Source organism: Oncorhynchus masou, chromosome 5 (genome assembly GCF_036934945.1).
Source record: "Oncorhynchus masou masou isolate Uvic2021 chromosome 5, UVic_Omas_1.1, whole genome shotgun sequence".
NCBI lineage: Eukaryota > Metazoa > Chordata > Actinopteri > Salmoniformes > Salmonidae > Oncorhynchus > Oncorhynchus masou.
In genome coordinates, this window is record NC_088216.1 from 30,473,806 (window position 1) to 30,491,596 (window position 17,791).

Genomic DNA, 17,791 nt, shown 5'->3' on the forward strand with positions numbered 1-17,791 from the left:
ACCATTGAAGGCTACTTTGTACAAATGCTCAGCAATGTGACTTTTCCCACAGCCAATGTCCAATGCCAAAGGAAATGTCCTGTGAAAATAATTCCAAAATGTCAGCAAAATACACACCCTGACAAGCACAGATATAAACTTCAATTTCAACAACAGTGCCATGAATGTGACAATTTTCATTGACTATGTCCATGCATCACAACTTCTGTTGCTTTAACTTGCAATGTCATAGGCCCTGTTTGCAACTCTGCTTCCAACCTGCAAATGAATATGAACAGTACCAGAACACATATATTTTCTTGGATAAAAGAGAGCTAGGACGGGACAAAATCCCATACAAATACAGCTACTGTATACCTCATCTCTTCAGATAGTCATATTTGTCACCGTCTTGTATTGATGCAGCCCATTTCTTCTGACTCCTCTTCATAGTCGTGTCAAATACATTCATTGTACCTCCAGCCCTGCCTGACAACTGCATCTGAATTCCAGCCCATTGAAAACGCCGAATTTTGGAAGAAGTCAACTCTTTCACCGGTGGAAACCTTGAATGAGCTGTCATGACATTTCTTTGTGAATGAGCTGCATCATGTTGCTGAGGGACTAGACATCTAAAGCCGCATATTGTCAAGACTCTCCGGCAGACACAACTACCATTGAGAAAACGACTACCTATTGCATTGTTCATTTTTACCAATTGTTTACAGACTAACGAACCATTTACAGTAATACGTAGCAAACCATTGCACAACAAATATATATTTTTGGAGCGTGTTCTCCCAGTCGTCCCCATTGACTGACCTCGTCACAATGTTATTGTGTTATTGGCTTGTTTGTTTACTCCATGTGTAACTCTGTGTTGTTGTTTGTGTCACACTGCTTTGCTTTATCTTGGCCAGGTCGCAGTTGCAAATGAGAACTTGTTCTCAACTAGCCTACTTGGTTAAATAAAGGTGAAATAAATCAAATAAATAAAAGTGGACAAACAGAAAATATGGAACTGTTTTTTAATTAATTTGATAGAAAATGTGGAACTGGATTTAAGTCTGTTCACTAGTTCTACCCCCTCTTCTTGTTGTAAAGTCTAATGCATATGGTGCTGATTTCATTTTAAAGCTCGAATGATAAATTTATATTGCTAAATGTATGTATTGAATTTGAATACATTATGTATTGAATATGGACTGAACTGTGGTTTTGTACTTCCTGGCTTGCCGTATTGCGAAAAGGGGTGGGACAAGAAAAAGGTCACGGAAGTGGTGCATGCTGGGAGAACACGTGGATATTGGTACGATTTCCCTGGAGAAGTTGTTTTGGTAAGTCTCTATTCACCAAAATAGTTTGCCACTCTTTATCTCTGCCAAATATTTCTCAATTGTGTTCCTTATGCTAACTGCAGGTCTTGGAATGACCCTTATCAAGTGTTGTTTACTTATCTGACTCGTGTGTCTGACTTATGTATCAAAAGTGTTAGCTTGCTTGTAAGCTATGCAATAAAACACTCACTCGTTAGAATAGTATTATGCACCCAGGGTATTGCATTGTGGTGCAGTGTACCTATTACGACTAATAGAGAGTGGGAATTAGCTTATGTCATTCTGAGCTTACCTAGCTAGCTAACTACCTAGCTCGGGTGCCCATAGAGAATGATAGAGGCCTCTAGTGGCCAAAAGGTCATTTTAGCATGGGAAGCGCCATTGAGGGCTTCCACCATTTTAATGTAGTCAACTGGATGGGACTTCCAACTTCATTGGCTGATCCCTCCTGATGATCCAGTTTGAGTCATGTCCAACCTGGTCATTAGAAGGGATCAGCCAACCGTGAAGAAGAAAATGGACTAGTTTAAAGTTGAGATGGCCTCTGGCTCTGTCACATATGCTATAATGTAGAGTGTTCACTTGCTGCTGTACAATGTATAGAAAATGAGGCAATTCAAGAGAGTGCTATGAAATTCATGTCAAAATGTGGTTTTCTTTGCCCTTTGTCATCATAAATTACATAGCATGAATCATTATGGCAACTGCTCGGCTCAGTACATCACCGGGGCCAAGCTTCCTGCCATCCAAGACCTCTATACCAGGCAGTGTCAGAGGAAGGCCCTAAAAATTGTCAGACTCCAGTCACCCTAGTCATCTCTGCTACCACATGGCAAGCGGTAGCGGAGCAAGTCTAGGTCCAAGAGGCTCTTAAATAGCTTCTACCCCAAGCCATAAGACTCCTGAACAGCTAATTAAATGGCTACCCAAACTATTTGCATTGCCCACCCCCCCATATTCTATGCTGCTGCTACTCTCTGTTATTATCTATGCATAGCCACTTTAATAACTCTACCTACATGTACATATTACCTCAATTATCTCGACACCGGTGCCCCCACACATTGACTCTGTACCGGGACCCCCTATATATAGCCCACCTATTGTTATTTACTGCTGCTCTTTAATAATTTGTTATTCTTATCTCTTAGTTTTTTTTAGGTATTTTCTTAAAATGTAAGGTCTACACCTGTTGTATTCGGCACGTGACAAATATATAATTTGATGTAATAACTTCCATTGACAAACTGTCTGTCCTCTTTATAGATACTGCTCCGACGACTTAGCCAACATGGCTTCCAAAAAGGACCAAAGCGGCGATGACCGCTTCCAAAAAGTGAAAAAGGACCCCCGCTTCTGGGAAATACCAGAGAAAGAGCACAAAATCAAGATTGACAAGCGCTTCCAGTCCATGTTCCACGACGATCGCTTCAAGCTCAAGTACACGGTCGACAAGCGCGGCCGACCCATCAACCACACCTCCTCCGAGGACCTGAAACGTTTCTACAATCTCTCTGACTCTGAGGAGGAAAGGGAGGATGGAAAGGATAAAGAGGAGGAGAAGAAGAAAAAAATAAGACCCAAGCGAAGTTGGGCTCTGTGGGGGGAGAGGATACGGTAGTGGATGAGCCTAAAAAGCCTCTGAAGAAAGGAAAAGCTTCACAGTCCATAAAGAGTGGGCCTAAAGGAGACCAGCCTATCAGAGGAGTCAGACTGTGTGAGGAGGGTAAGTAGAAGAGGGGACCTTATTGTATGACCTTCTGACTAGAGGTCGACCGATTTATGATTTTTCAACGCCGATAGTTATAACAATTATTTTTTATGTAATAATGACAATTACAACACTATTGAATGAACACTTATTTTAACTTAATATAATCCATCAATAAAATCAATTTAGCCTCAAGTAAATAATGAAACATGTTCATTTTGGTTTAAATAATGCAAAAACAAAGTGTTGGAGAAGAAAGTAAAAGTGTAATATGTGCTATGTAAGAAAGCTAACGTTTCAGTTCCTTGCTCAGAACATGAGAACATATGAAAGCTGGTAGTTCCTTTTAACATGAGTCTTCAATATTCCCAGGTAAGAAATTTTAGGTTATAGGAATTATAGGACTATTTCCCTCTATACCATTTGTATTTCATTAACCTTTAACTTTTGGATGTTCTTATAGGCACTTTAGTATTGCCAGTGTAACAGTATAGCTTCCGTCCCTGTAGTTAGCGCGCGCTAACTAGCTAGCCATTTTACTTCGGTTACACCAGCCTCATTTCGGGAGTTGATAGGCTTGAAGTCATAAACAGCGCAATGCTTGACGCACAACGAAGAGCTGCTGGCAAAACGCACGAAAGTGCTGTTTGAATGAATGTTTACACGCCTGCTTCTGCCTACCACCGCTCAGTCAGATGCTTGTATGCTCAGTCAGATTATATGCAACGCAGGACACGCTAGATAATATCTAGTAATATCATCAACCATGTGTAGTTAACTAGTCATTATGATTGATTGTTTTTTTAAGATAAGTTTAATGCTAGCTAGCAACTTACCTTGGCTTACTGCATTCGCGTAACAGGCAGTCTCCACAATGAGAGAGGCAGGTCGTTATTGCGTTGGGCAAGTTAACTGTAAGGTTGCAAGATTGGTTCCCCCGAGCTGACAAGGTGAAAATCTGTCGTTCTGCCCCTGGACAAGGCAGTTATCCCACCGTTCCTAGGCCGTCATTGAAATACCGATTTACGATTGTTATGAAAACTTGAAATCGGCCCTAATTAATCGCCATTCCGATTAATCGGTCGGCCTCTACTTATGACCCATAACATGCATTATGCCTCAGGGCCCCTTCTAAAGCAAATAGGTTAAAAACAAATGTTTTAAGTTTTGTCACGTGCACAAGTACAGTAAAATGTATTTAAAAAAAAAAAAAAAAAGCTCTTTCCCAACAATGCAGTAATCAATATCAGTAGTACTATAAAGTAAAGTAGAACAAAAACACACAAGAAATAGTCAATATAATCTTAGTGACTGTTCAAGCAAGAATCAAAACATTGTAAGCGTATGAGAACCTCACAGTTATTTTAAGAAGTAATAAAAACGTAAGTCTAAGCTAAGTTGAATGGGTGCAGATGGCGATGGCTTTCCAACTGCCGCAAAGAGTCGTGCGCATCTGTACGTGCCGTCAATGTGTCTTGTACTGGAAAAGGGTCTATGTATAGGTATAAGGTGACTAGGCATCCGGATATATAATAAACAGAGTAGTAGCAGCGTATTTGAGGATTTTGTGTGTGTAGAGTCAGAATGAATGTGTGTGCATGTTATGTTTGTGTGTGTGTGTTGGAGTGTGAGTATGTTAAGTCCTGTGAGAGTGCATAGTCTGTACTTAAAAATGATGAAACATTGGGCAATGAGTTGACATGAAGATAGCGCTCTGGAGATGATGACGGTTTTACTTTGACCTGCTTGCTCAGTCCTAGCAGAGCTGCTGCTGCAGCCAAGTGGAGACTTTATACAGTGCAGTCGGAAAGTATTCACACCCCTTCCCCTTTTCCACATTTTGTTACGTTGCAGCCTTATTCTAAAATGGATTGAATCAACCATTTTAAAATCCTCATCAATCGACACACAATACCCCATAATAACAAAGTGGAAACAAGTTTTCAGAAATTGTTTCAGATATATACAGTTGATGTCGGAAGTTTACATACACTTAGGTTGGAGTCATTAAAACTTGTTTTTCAACCACTCCACAAATTTCTTGTTAACAAACTATAGTTTTGGCAAATTTTTCCAACAATTATTACAGACAGATTATTTCACTTATAATTCATTGTATCACAATTTCTAGTGGGTCAGAAGTTTACATACACTAAGTTGACTGTGCCTTTAAACAGCTTGGAAAATTCCAGAAAATGATGTCATGGCTTTAGAAGCTTCTGATAGGCTAATTGACATAATTTGAGTCAGTTGGACGTGTACCTGTGGATGTATTTCAAGGCCTACCTTCAAACTCAGTGCCTCTTTGCTTGACATCATGGGGAAGAAAAAGAAAAACAGCCAAGACCCCAGAAAAACCATTGGAAACCTCCACAAGTATAGTACATCTTTGGGAGCAATTTCCAAACGCCTGAAAGTACCACGTTCATCTGTACCAACAATAGTACACAAGTATAAACACCGTGGGACCACCCATCGGTCATACTGCTCAGGAATGAGATGTCTCCTAGAGATTAATGTACTTTGGTGCGGAAAGTGCAAATCAATCCCAGAATAACAGCAAAGGATCGTGTGAAGATGCTGGAAGACGCAGGTACAAAAGTATCTATATCCACAGTAAAACGAGTCCTATATCAACATAACCTGAAAGGCCGCTCGGCAAGGAAGAAGCCACTGCTCCAGAACCGCCATAAAAAAGCCAGACTACGGTTTGCAACTGCACATGGGGAGAAATGTCCTCTGGTCTAATGAATAAATAGGACTGTTATGTGGATATATTGAAGCAACATCTCAAGACATCAGTCAGGAAGTTAAAGCTTGGTCACAAATAGGTCTTCCAAATGGACAATGACCCCAAGCATACTTCCAAAGTTGTGGCAAAATGGCTTAAGGACAACAAAGTCAAGGTATTGGAGTGGCCATCACAAAGCCCTGACCTCAATCCCATAGAAGATTTGTGGGCAGAACTGAAAAAGCGTGCGCAAGCAAGGAGGCCTACAAACCTGACTTAGTTACAGCAGCTCTGTCAGGAGGAATGGGCCAAAATTCACCCAACTTATTGTGGGAAGCTTGTGGAAGGCTACCCAACATGTTTGACCCAAATTAAACAATTTAAAGGCAATGGTACCAAATACTAATTGAGTGTATGTAAACTTCTGATCCACTGGGAATGTGATGAAAGAAATAAAAGCTGAAAAAAATCATTCTCTACTATTATTCTGACATTTCACATTATTAAAATAAAGTGGTGATCCTAACTGGCCTAAGACAGGGAATTTTTACTAGGATTACATTTTTACTAGGATTAAACTGAGTTTAAATGTATTTGGCTAAGGTATATGTAAACTCCTGACTTCAACTGTGTGTGTGTATATATATATATATATATATAAACAAACGCTTTTATTTATATAGTCATTGTGTGTATATGTATATATATATATATATATATATGTGAGTATATATATATGTGTGTATATATGTGTGTGTATATATATATATTATTGTATATGTATATGTCATTGTGTGTATATGTATACACACACACACACAGTTGAAGTCAGGAGTTTACATATACCTTAGCCAAATACAATTAAACTCAGTTTAATATATATATATATGCTCATTGTTTTGAAGTTTGTTGCTGCAATCAATACATGCTGTTTTTACAGGTGACGAAGAGGAAGATGACAAGGTGCATCACGTTGAGGGGGACGATGTAGACCAGGCGGCCAGCATCTCAGACGGCAGTGAGGATGAGGAAGACTATGACGAGGATGAAGCAGATGTGGAGAGCGGCTCCGAGGACGAGTCCGGTTCAGAGTCAGATGAGGACAGTAACAGCAGCGGGCCTGATCTGGCCAGGGGGAAAGGGAATGTGGAGACCAGCTCGGACGAAGATGACGATGATGACGTGGAAGCCATCTTGAAACATGAGGAGGAGGAGATCCAGCACGACTGGGGCGAGCTGTGCAAGGACGCGCCACGGAGTGAGAAGGTGAGGAGGTCTAAGGCTGTGTCTCAATTGTCCAGAGGGACTTCCTCTTCTCATTTCCTTTCGTCATCTAAAATGATATAAGAAATTGCATGTTCCAATGTTGTTTTTTACTACAACAGGTAACACAAAGGCTGGCCGTGTGTAACATGGATTGGGACCGGATGAAAGCCAAGGACCTGCTGGCTCTGTTTAACTCCTTCAAGCCTAAAGGAGGGGTTGTGCTCTCTGTGAAGGTAAGGCTACATTAATTTGCCTGCTGGCTGTCACTCAAATATGATGGAAGTGACATTGCTTCACCAGACCAAGTCACAAATGTTGTGTATGTTTAACACTGTGTGTTTGTTTAGATCTACCCCTCAGAGTTTGGGAAGGAGCGGCTTCAGCAGGAACAGACCCAGGGTCCCCTGGAGCTGATTGCCCTGCCGGAGGATCCGGACAAAGACACAGAGGAGGAGATGTATGATCTAGATACCCCATTCACACATCCCTATCCTCCCTCTATTGTTCAACCAGAAATGAACCAGAGATAAAATGTAGTGGTCGTAACAGATCAAAGGTAGGCAGTGAAATAGTTTCTATGAAAAGTGAATTGGTATTCCTTTATGTGTTTGTGTATTGCAGGATTTACAGAGAGAAGATGCGGGACTACCAATTCAAGCGGCTAAAGTACTACTATGCGGTGGTGGAGTGCGACTCTCTTGACACAGCTGCTAAAATCTACCAGGAGTGTGACGGCTTTGAGTACGAGAGCAGCTGCTCCATCCTGGACCTGCGGTGAGGGAATAGACAGACACTCATTTATACTGAAGTGTACACTGGAGGAAAATGTGTTCAATGAAAGTGTAATAGAATGTACTGTATAACTTAATAACGTAAAGCATGGTAAGGAAGCTGTCCTCAAAAGAGAGGTGGTACACAACATCTTATCAAAACATAGAATAACATAATGACACACATAGTGAGGAATCTTATCCTTGCTTAATATATTACCAGTATATCATCGTACATCAAGGTATTGCGTTTGTACATGCTAACTACTTATTAGCATGATACCATTATCTGTGCTGCTGGTTCATTCTAAACATTAGGATGTCGCTATACTCCCATGCTAACTGTTGTGGTGGTCCCTCTTTTCTGTGGGAACAGGTTTATCCCTGATGATGTGACGTTTGACGAGGAGCCAAAGGACTTAGCCACCGACGTGGACCTGTCTGCCTACACCCCCAAGCTCTTCACCTCCACAGCAGCAGCCACGTCAAAGGTTAGACACACTCTGTCTAATAATCTCTTATGGTCATAGCAATATGTCCTCCATGGTCGGTCCCAGGCTTACCACCTGTGGAGCGATGGTCCTGCAGTACACTGAACAAAAATATAAACGCAACATCTACTTCACATAGAGTTGATCAGGCTGTTGATTGTGGCCTGTGGGATGTTGTCCCACTCCTCTACAATGGCTGTGCGAAGTTAGTGGATATGGGCGGGAACTGGAACACACTGTCGTACACGTTGATCCAGAGCATCCCAAACTTGCTCAATAGATGACATGTCTTGTGAGTATGCAGGCCATGGAAGAACTGGGAGATTTTCAGCTTCCAGGATTTGTGTACAGATCCTTGCGACATGGGGCCGTGCATTATCATGCTAAACATGAGGTCATGGCATGACAATGGGCCTCAGGATGTCATCATGGTATCTCTGTGTATTCAAATTACCTTCTATAAAATGCAATTGTGTTCATTGTCCGTAGCTTATGCCTGCCCATACCATAGCCCCACTGCCACTATGGGAAAAAAAAATCAGTCTCTCTATGTGCAAAACTGATAGAGACATACCCCAAGCGACTTACAGCTGTAATCGCAGCAAAAGGTGGCGCTACAAAGTATTAACTTAAGGGGGCTGAATAATTTTGCACACCCAATTTTTCAGTTTTTGATTTGTTAAAAAAGTTTGAAATATCCAATAAATGTCGTTCTACTTCATGATTGTGTCCCACTTGTTGTTGATTCTTCACAAAAAAATACAGTTTTTTTTGTTTGAAGCCTGAAATGTGGCAAAAGGTCGCAAAGTTCAAGGGGGCCGAATACTTTCGCAAGGCACTGTACACTCTCGGTCATCAGCCCGGTACAGTTGAAACCGGGATTAATCCGTGAACACACCCATAGTCTCATCAGCTGTCCGAGTTGCTGGTCTTAGACAGTCCTGCAGGTGAAGAAGCCGGATGTCAATTATCTGGCAACAGCTCTACAAGAAGACCAAGGCCACCCAATTGCACGCTCCCTCAAAACTTGTGACCAAACTTGTTTGACAAATCTTTTTGTGGCCTTTTATTGTCCCCAGAACAAGGTGCACCTGTGTAATGGTCATGCTGTTTATTCAGCTTCTTGATATGTCACAACTGTTAGGTGGATGGATTATCTTGGCAAAGTAGAAATGCTCACTAACAAGGATATAAACAAATGTGTGCCTAAAATTTTAGTGAATTGAGTTTTTTGTGCGTATGGAACATTTTGGGAAAATCTTTCATTTCAGCTCATGAAACATGGGATACTTTACATGTTGCGTTTTTTTAAAATGTTTTTGTTCAGAATAAATGTGAATTGTTAAGGGTGAAATTGTTTGCTGAATATTTGCATCTCGTACATTTCCCTCTCGTCCTATCATCTTCTTTAGTTGAGAAAGGACTCTGTAGTTATATTTCAGGTTGTTTACATTTATGACCTATTGTGTGTTTTCCACCCCAGGTGGAGTTGACCTGGGACGAGACAGACCATGAGCGTGTCACTGCCATGAACAGGAAGTTCAACAAGGACGAGCTGCTACAGATGGATTTCAACGCCTACCTGGCCTCTTCCAGCGATGATGATGATGATGGATGGAGTGGAGATGGAGAAGGAAGAGGAGCTTCCAGAGGGTAAGAAGAAAACAACACTTGAAGTGATTTTGAATAAAATACCTTTCAAACCTGTTTACTCGAAGGACAACCTCGCTTTAAGGGTATTATTCTTTGTGCTGGTAGATTATTGCCAACGGGGACAAATCACTATTACTGTAATTTAAAGGACAGATGTTATTTTATGTATATTGCTTATGTTTGTTGCGTTGACTTTTATTTCCCCTTTTGGTCACCTAGTTAAACAGCCAGAAGAGGCCAGCAAGGAGGTGGAGAAGAAGGTCAGGAAAGGGAAGCAGAGCAGCGGCAAGCAGATAGAGAAATACAGAGAGATGCTGAAGAGCATCCAGGAGAAAGACCAGAGAAAGGAGGACAAGGGCATGGAGATGGAGATCACATGGGTGCCAGGTAGGGACAAATAAAAATTCCCCTGTGTCAGACAGACTATTTCATTGTCAGTAGTGCAACTTTTCATTATGTCAGTGCGACCTTTCCCCATATGTCAGACAGTGCAACTTTTTGTTGTCAGACAGTGTGACTCTTCCCATATGTCGGATAGTGTGACTTTGACTCGTCAATACAAATTACATTTAGTTGGCACAACCGACCACTAAGCAGCCTCAATTACACTCCCATCTTCCTAACCTCAGGACTGAAGGAGACAACTGAACAGTTGGTGAAGGAGAAGCTAGAAGGAAAGGACAAGCTGACACCCTGGGAAGAGTTCATTGAGAAGAAGAAGGACAAGAAAAAGCAGAAAAAGACCAAAGGAAAGCAGGTGAGATCACTAGATTAAAGAAGGTTGTTAAATGTCTCACACACATTGTATTGGAGGGTGATAGACTTTTTTTCCCTATCCTTCAGGAATCTGATGATTCGGACCTCAGTGGCGATGAGCTTCCTGCAGACGTGGACTTTGATGACCCGTTCTTTGCTGAAGAGCTTGGTTCTATGGGTGAGTCGCGTCGTGAATCCTACTCAATCAGTTGCCACATTTACTTGAGTGCACTGGTAAAACGAATCACAATATGCTTTTATGCATGATTTGGCCATGACTTGTTTTCTTCCTAATCTCCCAGATCTGAAAAAGAAAGCAAAGAGCAAGAAAAACAGAAAGGTGGAGGAGAGGACACCTGAAGAGGAGGAGGAGTTGGAGAAACAAAAGGTAGGTGTCAGTGACGTGGAGTTGAAAGCACTCGTATACACTAATGCAATGGACTTAATACTGTTACAGTTACTATTCAGGATGTTGCACATTACGTTTTGTGAGCAGATGTCTTGACATGGTTGGTGAGTAAGCTAAACAAAAGTAACCTATTTTATTTCTCCATAAACCCACAGGCTGAGATGGCCCTGCTCATGGACGACGACGACAAGCACAAACACTTCAACTACGACAAGATCGTAGAGGAGCAGAACCTGAGCAAAAAGAAGAGGAAGAAGCTTTTGAAGAAGGACAACACCAGCCTGGAGGAGGACGACTTCCAGGTCGGAGCAGCCTTTTGGTTTCTTTTCATGGCAAAGAAATAGCTTGTACTCAACAGGCAGTATTTTGAAGTGTTGTTTTTTTTTTTACCATAGTTTCCCATTGACATCAATTAATGATTTCGTAAAGTCTCAAATCAGATGCTTCATGAATACACTTATTGATAGGGGAGTGTAGGTTACATTTCCTGGAAGTGGTGGAATTGGTTACACATACATCTTTGCCAAAGTTCATTAACATTAATTAAGGACCATTTTTCTGTTGCCTTAAGATGCACAATTTGTTTTACTGTCGAGGATTTTTTTTGTAGACTTCAATGAAATCTCACCCCCCCCCAATCTCTTCTCTCTGACAGGTGGATGTGAAGGACCCTCGTTTCCAGGCCATGTTCACCTCCCACCTCTACAACCTGGACCCGTCCGACCCGGGCTACAAGAAGACCAAGGCCACCCAGAGCATCCAGGTCGAGAAGCAGCGGCGAAGGGAGGAGCGCCAGCGCGACCAGGACGAGGCACTCAAGAGCTCACAGGCCTCGTCCGCACAGGAAGTGGGAGCAAAGAAACAGGAAACAGATGCCAGTGGCCAGGCGGTGGCTGAACCCACCAAGAAAATGGACCCCGGACTGTCCATGCTCATCAAGTCTATTAAGAACAAAACGGAGCAGTTTCAAGCACGAAAGAAACAGAAGACCATGTAGGTTTTTTTAACTGGACTATTGAGGACTACGTTTCTGGGTAAAAAGCTATGGACTGCTCTTAACCAGCAGCTATGTGCAGCAGCCTTACGCTACACTACCTCTTTATGATGAAGATACTGTTGGTGTGTGTGAGGCCTGAGACAAAAGCCTTGCCCACTATCACTCTACAAAAGAGGCCTAATCAGGAACTAAGTTGAAGATCAAATAGTTTGTGTATTTGAATGTGAAAATATGCTAATTAACATTGAGACACTTGTATAAACTATGTTCTGAGGGACTGCCAACAGTAAATGGTGGTTTGATACATCATTTTTACTCTTGATTTACATTATACAAACCTGCTCTATAGCCCCAGTCTGAGCCCTTTAAAATACTTATTTTATATAAAAAGACACTTCCCACAATTTTAGAGAACTGGTTAATTGTATTTTCTATATGCAACAACAGTACACATTCATTGGTCCATTGATACTGTCAACCTCACCGCATGACAACATTCTCATTGGAATCTCATTCTTCAACAATTCATACTGATTCATTTGTTTTTTTTAAAAGCCCTAAATTAATGTAAGCAAGATACAAAAAGGCTGTCCCATTTGAAAAGAGGACCAATAGTAGTGCAAAAAAAAGTTAGCTATATACTGAGATGGCAACATACTCATGTATCTTAAACCTCAGCACAGGTTTACATTGTGTTTTTGTCTGTTCTCAGTTTTATTAATCTCACAGAAAACCCAAGGGGATACTTGGATTGAGGTAACAATATTAACAATACAAAATCTTAGAAATTGCACCATCAAAATGTTAAACTATTTGTCAAGTTACAAAGTACAAAAGTATCCTCTATCAATGTCGAGTTTCTTGCACAGGTTGAAACATTTTGTTTTCAAGTTGTAGTGTTTTCTTTAAAAAAAAAAAGGAATGTTTGAAGATACCTGCAACACACTAATAATATTGTTAAATGAGAACTGTGCTTCATAAACAGTAGAACAAAAATGTGTGAAAAGTGTTATGACCTATCCTTTTATAAGAAAATATTTGGTCACTGCAACCCAGTCACACTAGGTCCGACATACTCATAAGGCAATTGTATAGTGAACTAAATAACCACCACAATAAATTGGATATGTTTGTTTTTTCCTAACCAGGTATACTTTTAAAGCCATAGTTAAGAGCTGATGCTTTCTGAACAGCCGGAGGGGTGCATTTACTGTGGCAGTAAAGATGGAGGGTTACGTTTCCCTCACATTCGACACCTCAAGCGTAAAAGATGAGCTCAGGTATTTGCCCCCCCTGCACACCTGTCCCGTTGGTGCTGTCCGAGGAGCACTGGAACTGGAAGGTGACCTTGCCACACTGCACCTCAGTCATCCCCTCCTGGCCAAAGTAGCTGAGCTCGTTGCCGTCCAGCACGACGCTGGCCGTGTAGAACGTGTCGGGCTCGATCTGAACAGGGTATTCAAACCACACTGGTAATGTACTGCTGGAGCCATCTGAAAAGTACTTGATGAGGCTCTGGCCCAGCGGCACGCCCTGCCTCTTGAGTTCAATCTTGGCGTTGTATTCTGCTGAGCCGCAGCTGGAGCCATACAGGCCAAAGCCGGCGATGAACACTCGCTTGTCGACGGCGAACTGGATGCTGTCGCAGCGGCCCCGGTAGCGCCACTGGTTACTCCGGTAGGCGCACGACTGGAAACGGTGGCAGCGCTGCGGCGCCAGGCCCTTGCGCAGCTTGCTGGCAAACAGCAGCTCAGGCTTCTTGGCAGCCGTGTACCACAGGAAGATGTCGTTGGTCTCGTTGAGCGTCAGCACGCCCGACTGTGCCGCACTGTTGGCGAAGTCATCCAGCGTCATGGTGGGAATGCGGATCAGGTAGATGGCCTTGCCCAGCGCCAGCCGTTTGTTCTCAATGGTGGGCGTCAGGTCCTGGCGCTGACATTCAGCCTCAGCCCAGCTCAATGCCGCCTCGAACACCACCATCTCCTTGGCATTGAGCGTCTCACGGCGCAGGATACTCTCCAGGGTCACCGAGTCGATGTCTGTGAAGCCCTCGGAGCGCAGCGCCAGCTCGGCTTGGGCGTCGATCACCTCCCAGCAGCGCAGAGTCAGGTCGGGCTCCTCAAACAGGCAGCTCTGGGAGAGCAGAACGCAAGCATTCTTTGCGCTCAGGCTCGTCTCCAGGAAGTTGACGCATGCCCGAGCCAGGTGGGGCACGATGTACTTCTTGGCGGCATAGAGCGTAGCCAGGACAGTGTCAGCACACAGGTCAATCTCGTCACAGTAGATGTACCTGCCAGACCAGAGTGGGGAAAGTCAGATTAGAGCTCGACAAGTTCACTTCAGCTTCTCATTTATGGGAAGGCTAACTTTATAATTTCACATGCCATTGCATTGTCAGCTGAATATTCAAAGGAACACATTCTAACCTGAATACGCCCAAGTAAAACTTTTCATCTGGAAAAAAACTTGGTCCCATCATTCAGTCAGAGGCATTTTTCCTTTATAGCTTACTTGCAAATACCACGAATCAGCCTACATTTCAAATGAACTAAGGTCACCCTCATTCTGAAATGTACAATGAACACTGGGACTGCATCTAATGAGATGTCAGGAGGAACCGGCCGCGTACTTCAGCATGGCTAGGAACGAGGGAGGCTCCACATCAGGGATACGGATCTCTTCCTTGTCCTCTGCCAGTTCACCGTAAAACATGGCGTGGAACACATTACTCCCCACAGCCAGCACATACTGAGGGACGACATGGAAGATAGGGAGTCACATGATAAAAGGAAGAGAAGCAAAGAGGGAGCAAGTTATGGTGGGAGGATGTATGAGGGATAGAAGGTGGAGAGAATATACATTTACACATATATAAATGTAGATATTTTCAAAAGGATTTGGCATAAAGAGACAGGTGTGGAGACATCTAATTGCATTTTATTTAACATTTTGATAATTTAGTAGTCATCTGTCTGTACATGTTGTGTTTTGTCTTGCCCTGTGAAGTACTCACGTTGGACAGGTTTATAGGGGATTGATTACCTTGTGCCCAGGTACTCGTTGAGTCCCTCCTGGGGGGCCAACAACAAAGTGAACATCTGCCATCAACTCATTGTTGAACATGACTGAATTCCTGTGAAAGCACGAGTCATATGATTAATAAACCGTGTCCATGGCATCACATTCTGACTTCAGTATCTGCATGTAAGAGCTGGTAGACCCAAGAAATGTGTTTTCTTTGTTCATCGTAAATCTATTAAAATGTACAGCCCCCCCCCCAAAAAAAATGCAGTAGAATCCCAGTTTAACTACTGCTTACTGGGGTCACCTACCTCTCTCGGATGGTAGGATAGAGCCCTTGCCAGTTGCAGCTGTGAATGGTGTTGTTATTCAGGTTCTGCTGCTGGTATTGCTGCACAGCTGTTTTGGTTGAGGATACTGGGGCCAGCTTCTTGGTGGGAAAGAGCTCTGCAGCCATCTTTACCCCAATATTTTTTGTTAGGGTGACCTCATAGCATGCGCGAAGCTGCGATTGTTGGGGCAATATTTTAATATGCCTTTATTTGACGATCGTGGCTGACACTGGAAAGGACAAACGAAATGCTATCAACAAAAACAAAATTCTAACGTTAGCTAACTACTGTAGCTGGCTAATGTTAGCTAGCGTAAAATAGTTCGCAATGTAGTCAAACAATACATGCAAAAATACACACGATAAACATCTAACGTTAGCTAGCAAGATTCTAGAGCGTTGTTTAAATCCTCGTATTAGCTAACGTTAGAAATCTACCTGTAGCCAGTTTGCTGACTGCGGCCAAGACTGGCCAGATGTGATACAGGAAGTGTCTAATAATGAACGCTTTTTTGGGGGGTGGGCAAAACTAAGAAATGTAGCTATCCTCTTACCTGCCGCATTTGACGTCTAGTAGCTATCACCAATCGTAAAGTAAGCGCCCGACGATTGTATGAAACGTTTCCACATCCAAATAGCTTGCTACACAACTCGAGTGTACACAATACACATCTGCCAGGCACTAATGTTTAGGTGTCATACAAGTTCATACCACTACGAGTTAAGGAGGGCTGTACTCCTGTTTTTTTGGAGAATGCTGAACAAGAATCATTTCAAAACGCTTTTGTTCATTTTTGTGACATTGATAAAGAAGAAAAATATTAAAGCAGATTGTCACTGAGATATATTTTTGTAGGTATTGAAGTTATTTCAAAATAAATGTAACACAGTATGTGTGAGTGTTTCTGCTGCCTCTGCCCAGTGTTGTCACGTTAGTACTCAGTCTCGAGACCACTTATTGACCGTCTCGGTGTCATTGACATTTGTACTCAAGGTGGATCTACGATGGCTCGAAGACCGGTGACGTCGACCGCCAAACGCAGCCCGAACAAGGAGAGGAACCGACTCGGTCTCCGACAGTGAGAACTCATAATTTCTTCCCGAGACAAGCGGAGTAAAAAAACGAATAATTACCGGTTTCCATTCAGTCAGCGCATAAAATCCCTTCGCCAGTCGTAATCTATACACTCCTTTCTTGAAACACGATTATGTTATTAAGAGCCTTTATATATATTTTAAGTAGGAAAGTGCACTTTTTGTAAAACACAGGGCCAGTGGTGTGGTGGAGGGTATACGCAATGTATGTATACGATTTTTTTGTCAGTGGTCATTGCTCATATTAATTTCTTAGTCCCTATTGATGCGTATCAAAGTAGTGTAGTGGAGGTGTACAATTTATCAATGATGTAGTACAATAGAGAAATGATGCACAAAATAGCCTACACAATCGCAAAGTATGTGAAATATATTCACATTCGCGCCGCACCTCCTGAGCTCCTGAGTTGGAAAATCTTGTGCAATACACCGACGCAGATCTTGTATTCAAGATCCTAAATGGCCTGGCTCCCCCGCTACACAGAAAACCCAAACATATGGCAGCTGATCCACAAGGTCTGCCATGAGAGGTGACTGTATAGTTCCTTTAAAGAAAAAGCACCTTTAGTCAATCTGCTTTCTCTGTGAGAGCTGCCCATGTTTGGAAGTCATTGCCATCTAGTAGCGTGCTGTGGTTCTGGGGCCTGGGCCTTCAGTGAAGTGCTACACAGTCCCACCCGAATTAATCCACCTCTTACCATCATTATGATGCCATGGCTCTAGACACTATACATTTAGACAGAAACGCAGTATAACCAGGCGTTGCGTCACCTTGAAATTGACATTTTTATTCAGAGAATTGCAGGGGAAGAGTACAATACCTTTTCATTGTGCAGCTTCGTTGCCCTGCGCACTTGTTTGTTGAGCTGTAGATCCACTCGGGTGTCCCCAAAAGTTTTCAAAAGCACCATTGTTTGTAAGTGCCCAGCTGTACTTTGGTGTCTCGTTGCTGCCTTGGTTAGACAACTCAGGTTTGCAAAGCCAGTGTGGCTCCAAACACTAAATCGATCACTTGCAAATAATAGGCATTCCCAGCAGTACAGTTTGCAGTGCTTCTCGGAGCCTGTCTTTGTAGCGTCGGCGTCTACCTCTCCTGACAATGTAACTTTTCTTGAAAAGTTTGTCTTGAGAATGGCGTTATAATTATATCCTCGACCAAATCGATATCTTCTCCTTCCACCATTGTGGGTTGAAAAAACAGCTTAGTAATAGTAGTAATTCGTTGATCAATTTCAGTTTCCTAG

General features: G+C 42.5%; 2 protein-coding genes across 5 annotated transcripts; one reads left to right on the plus strand and one right to left on the minus strand.

Annotated features, from left to right (window-relative positions):
- The first annotated feature begins 1,238 nt into the window (after positions 1-1,238).
- LOC135539400 (ESF1 homolog) lies at positions 1,239-13,031 on the plus strand. Its single transcript, XM_064965266.1, is given in 16 exon segments — positions 1,239-1,316; positions 2,583-2,889; positions 2,892-3,042; positions 6,699-7,024; positions 7,144-7,257; positions 7,372-7,481; positions 7,646-7,798; positions 8,171-8,285; positions 9,769-9,897; positions 9,899-9,938; positions 10,158-10,325; positions 10,568-10,695; positions 10,782-10,872; positions 10,997-11,082; positions 11,259-11,405; positions 11,759-13,031. Coding segments are annotated over 15 exon segments (2,382 nt in total). The 5' UTR covers positions 1,239-1,316; positions 2,583-2,607; the 3' UTR covers positions 12,101-13,031.
- Positions 13,025-16,242, minus strand: LOC135539401 (BTB/POZ domain-containing protein 3). 4 transcript variants are annotated; one of them, XM_064965267.1, is made up of 5 exons: positions 16,007-16,240; positions 15,433-15,626; positions 15,143-15,233; positions 14,730-14,848; positions 13,025-14,390 (listed from the first exon to the last, which is right to left on the minus strand). In XM_064965267.1, exons 1-5 carry the CDS (start codon positions 16,013-16,015, stop codon positions 13,358-13,360), a joined length of 1,446 nt encoding a protein of 481 aa, XP_064821339.1. In that variant the 5' UTR covers positions 16,016-16,240; the 3' UTR covers positions 13,025-13,357. The 4 variants fall into 4 exon arrangements, with proteins under 4 accessions (XP_064821339.1, XP_064821342.1, XP_064821341.1 ...); XM_064965270.1 differs by having other exon boundaries at positions 15,433-15,703; positions 16,007-16,239; XM_064965269.1 differs by having other exon boundaries at positions 15,433-15,682; positions 16,007-16,238.
- Between the last annotated feature and the right edge of the window lie 1,549 nt (positions 16,243-17,791).

Bases quoted from the DNA above. Each gene is read 5' to 3' on its own strand.
- LOC135539401 (XM_064965267.1), bottom strand. The intron at 15,234-15,432 runs GTAGGTGACCCC...GTGCTTTCACAG, and splicing joins TATCCTACCATCCGAGAGAG to GAATTCAGTCATGTTCAACA. The intron at 14,391-14,729 runs GTACGCGGCCGG...CTGGTCTGGCAG, and splicing joins TCGTTCCTAGCCATGCTGAA to GTACATCTACTGTGACGAGA.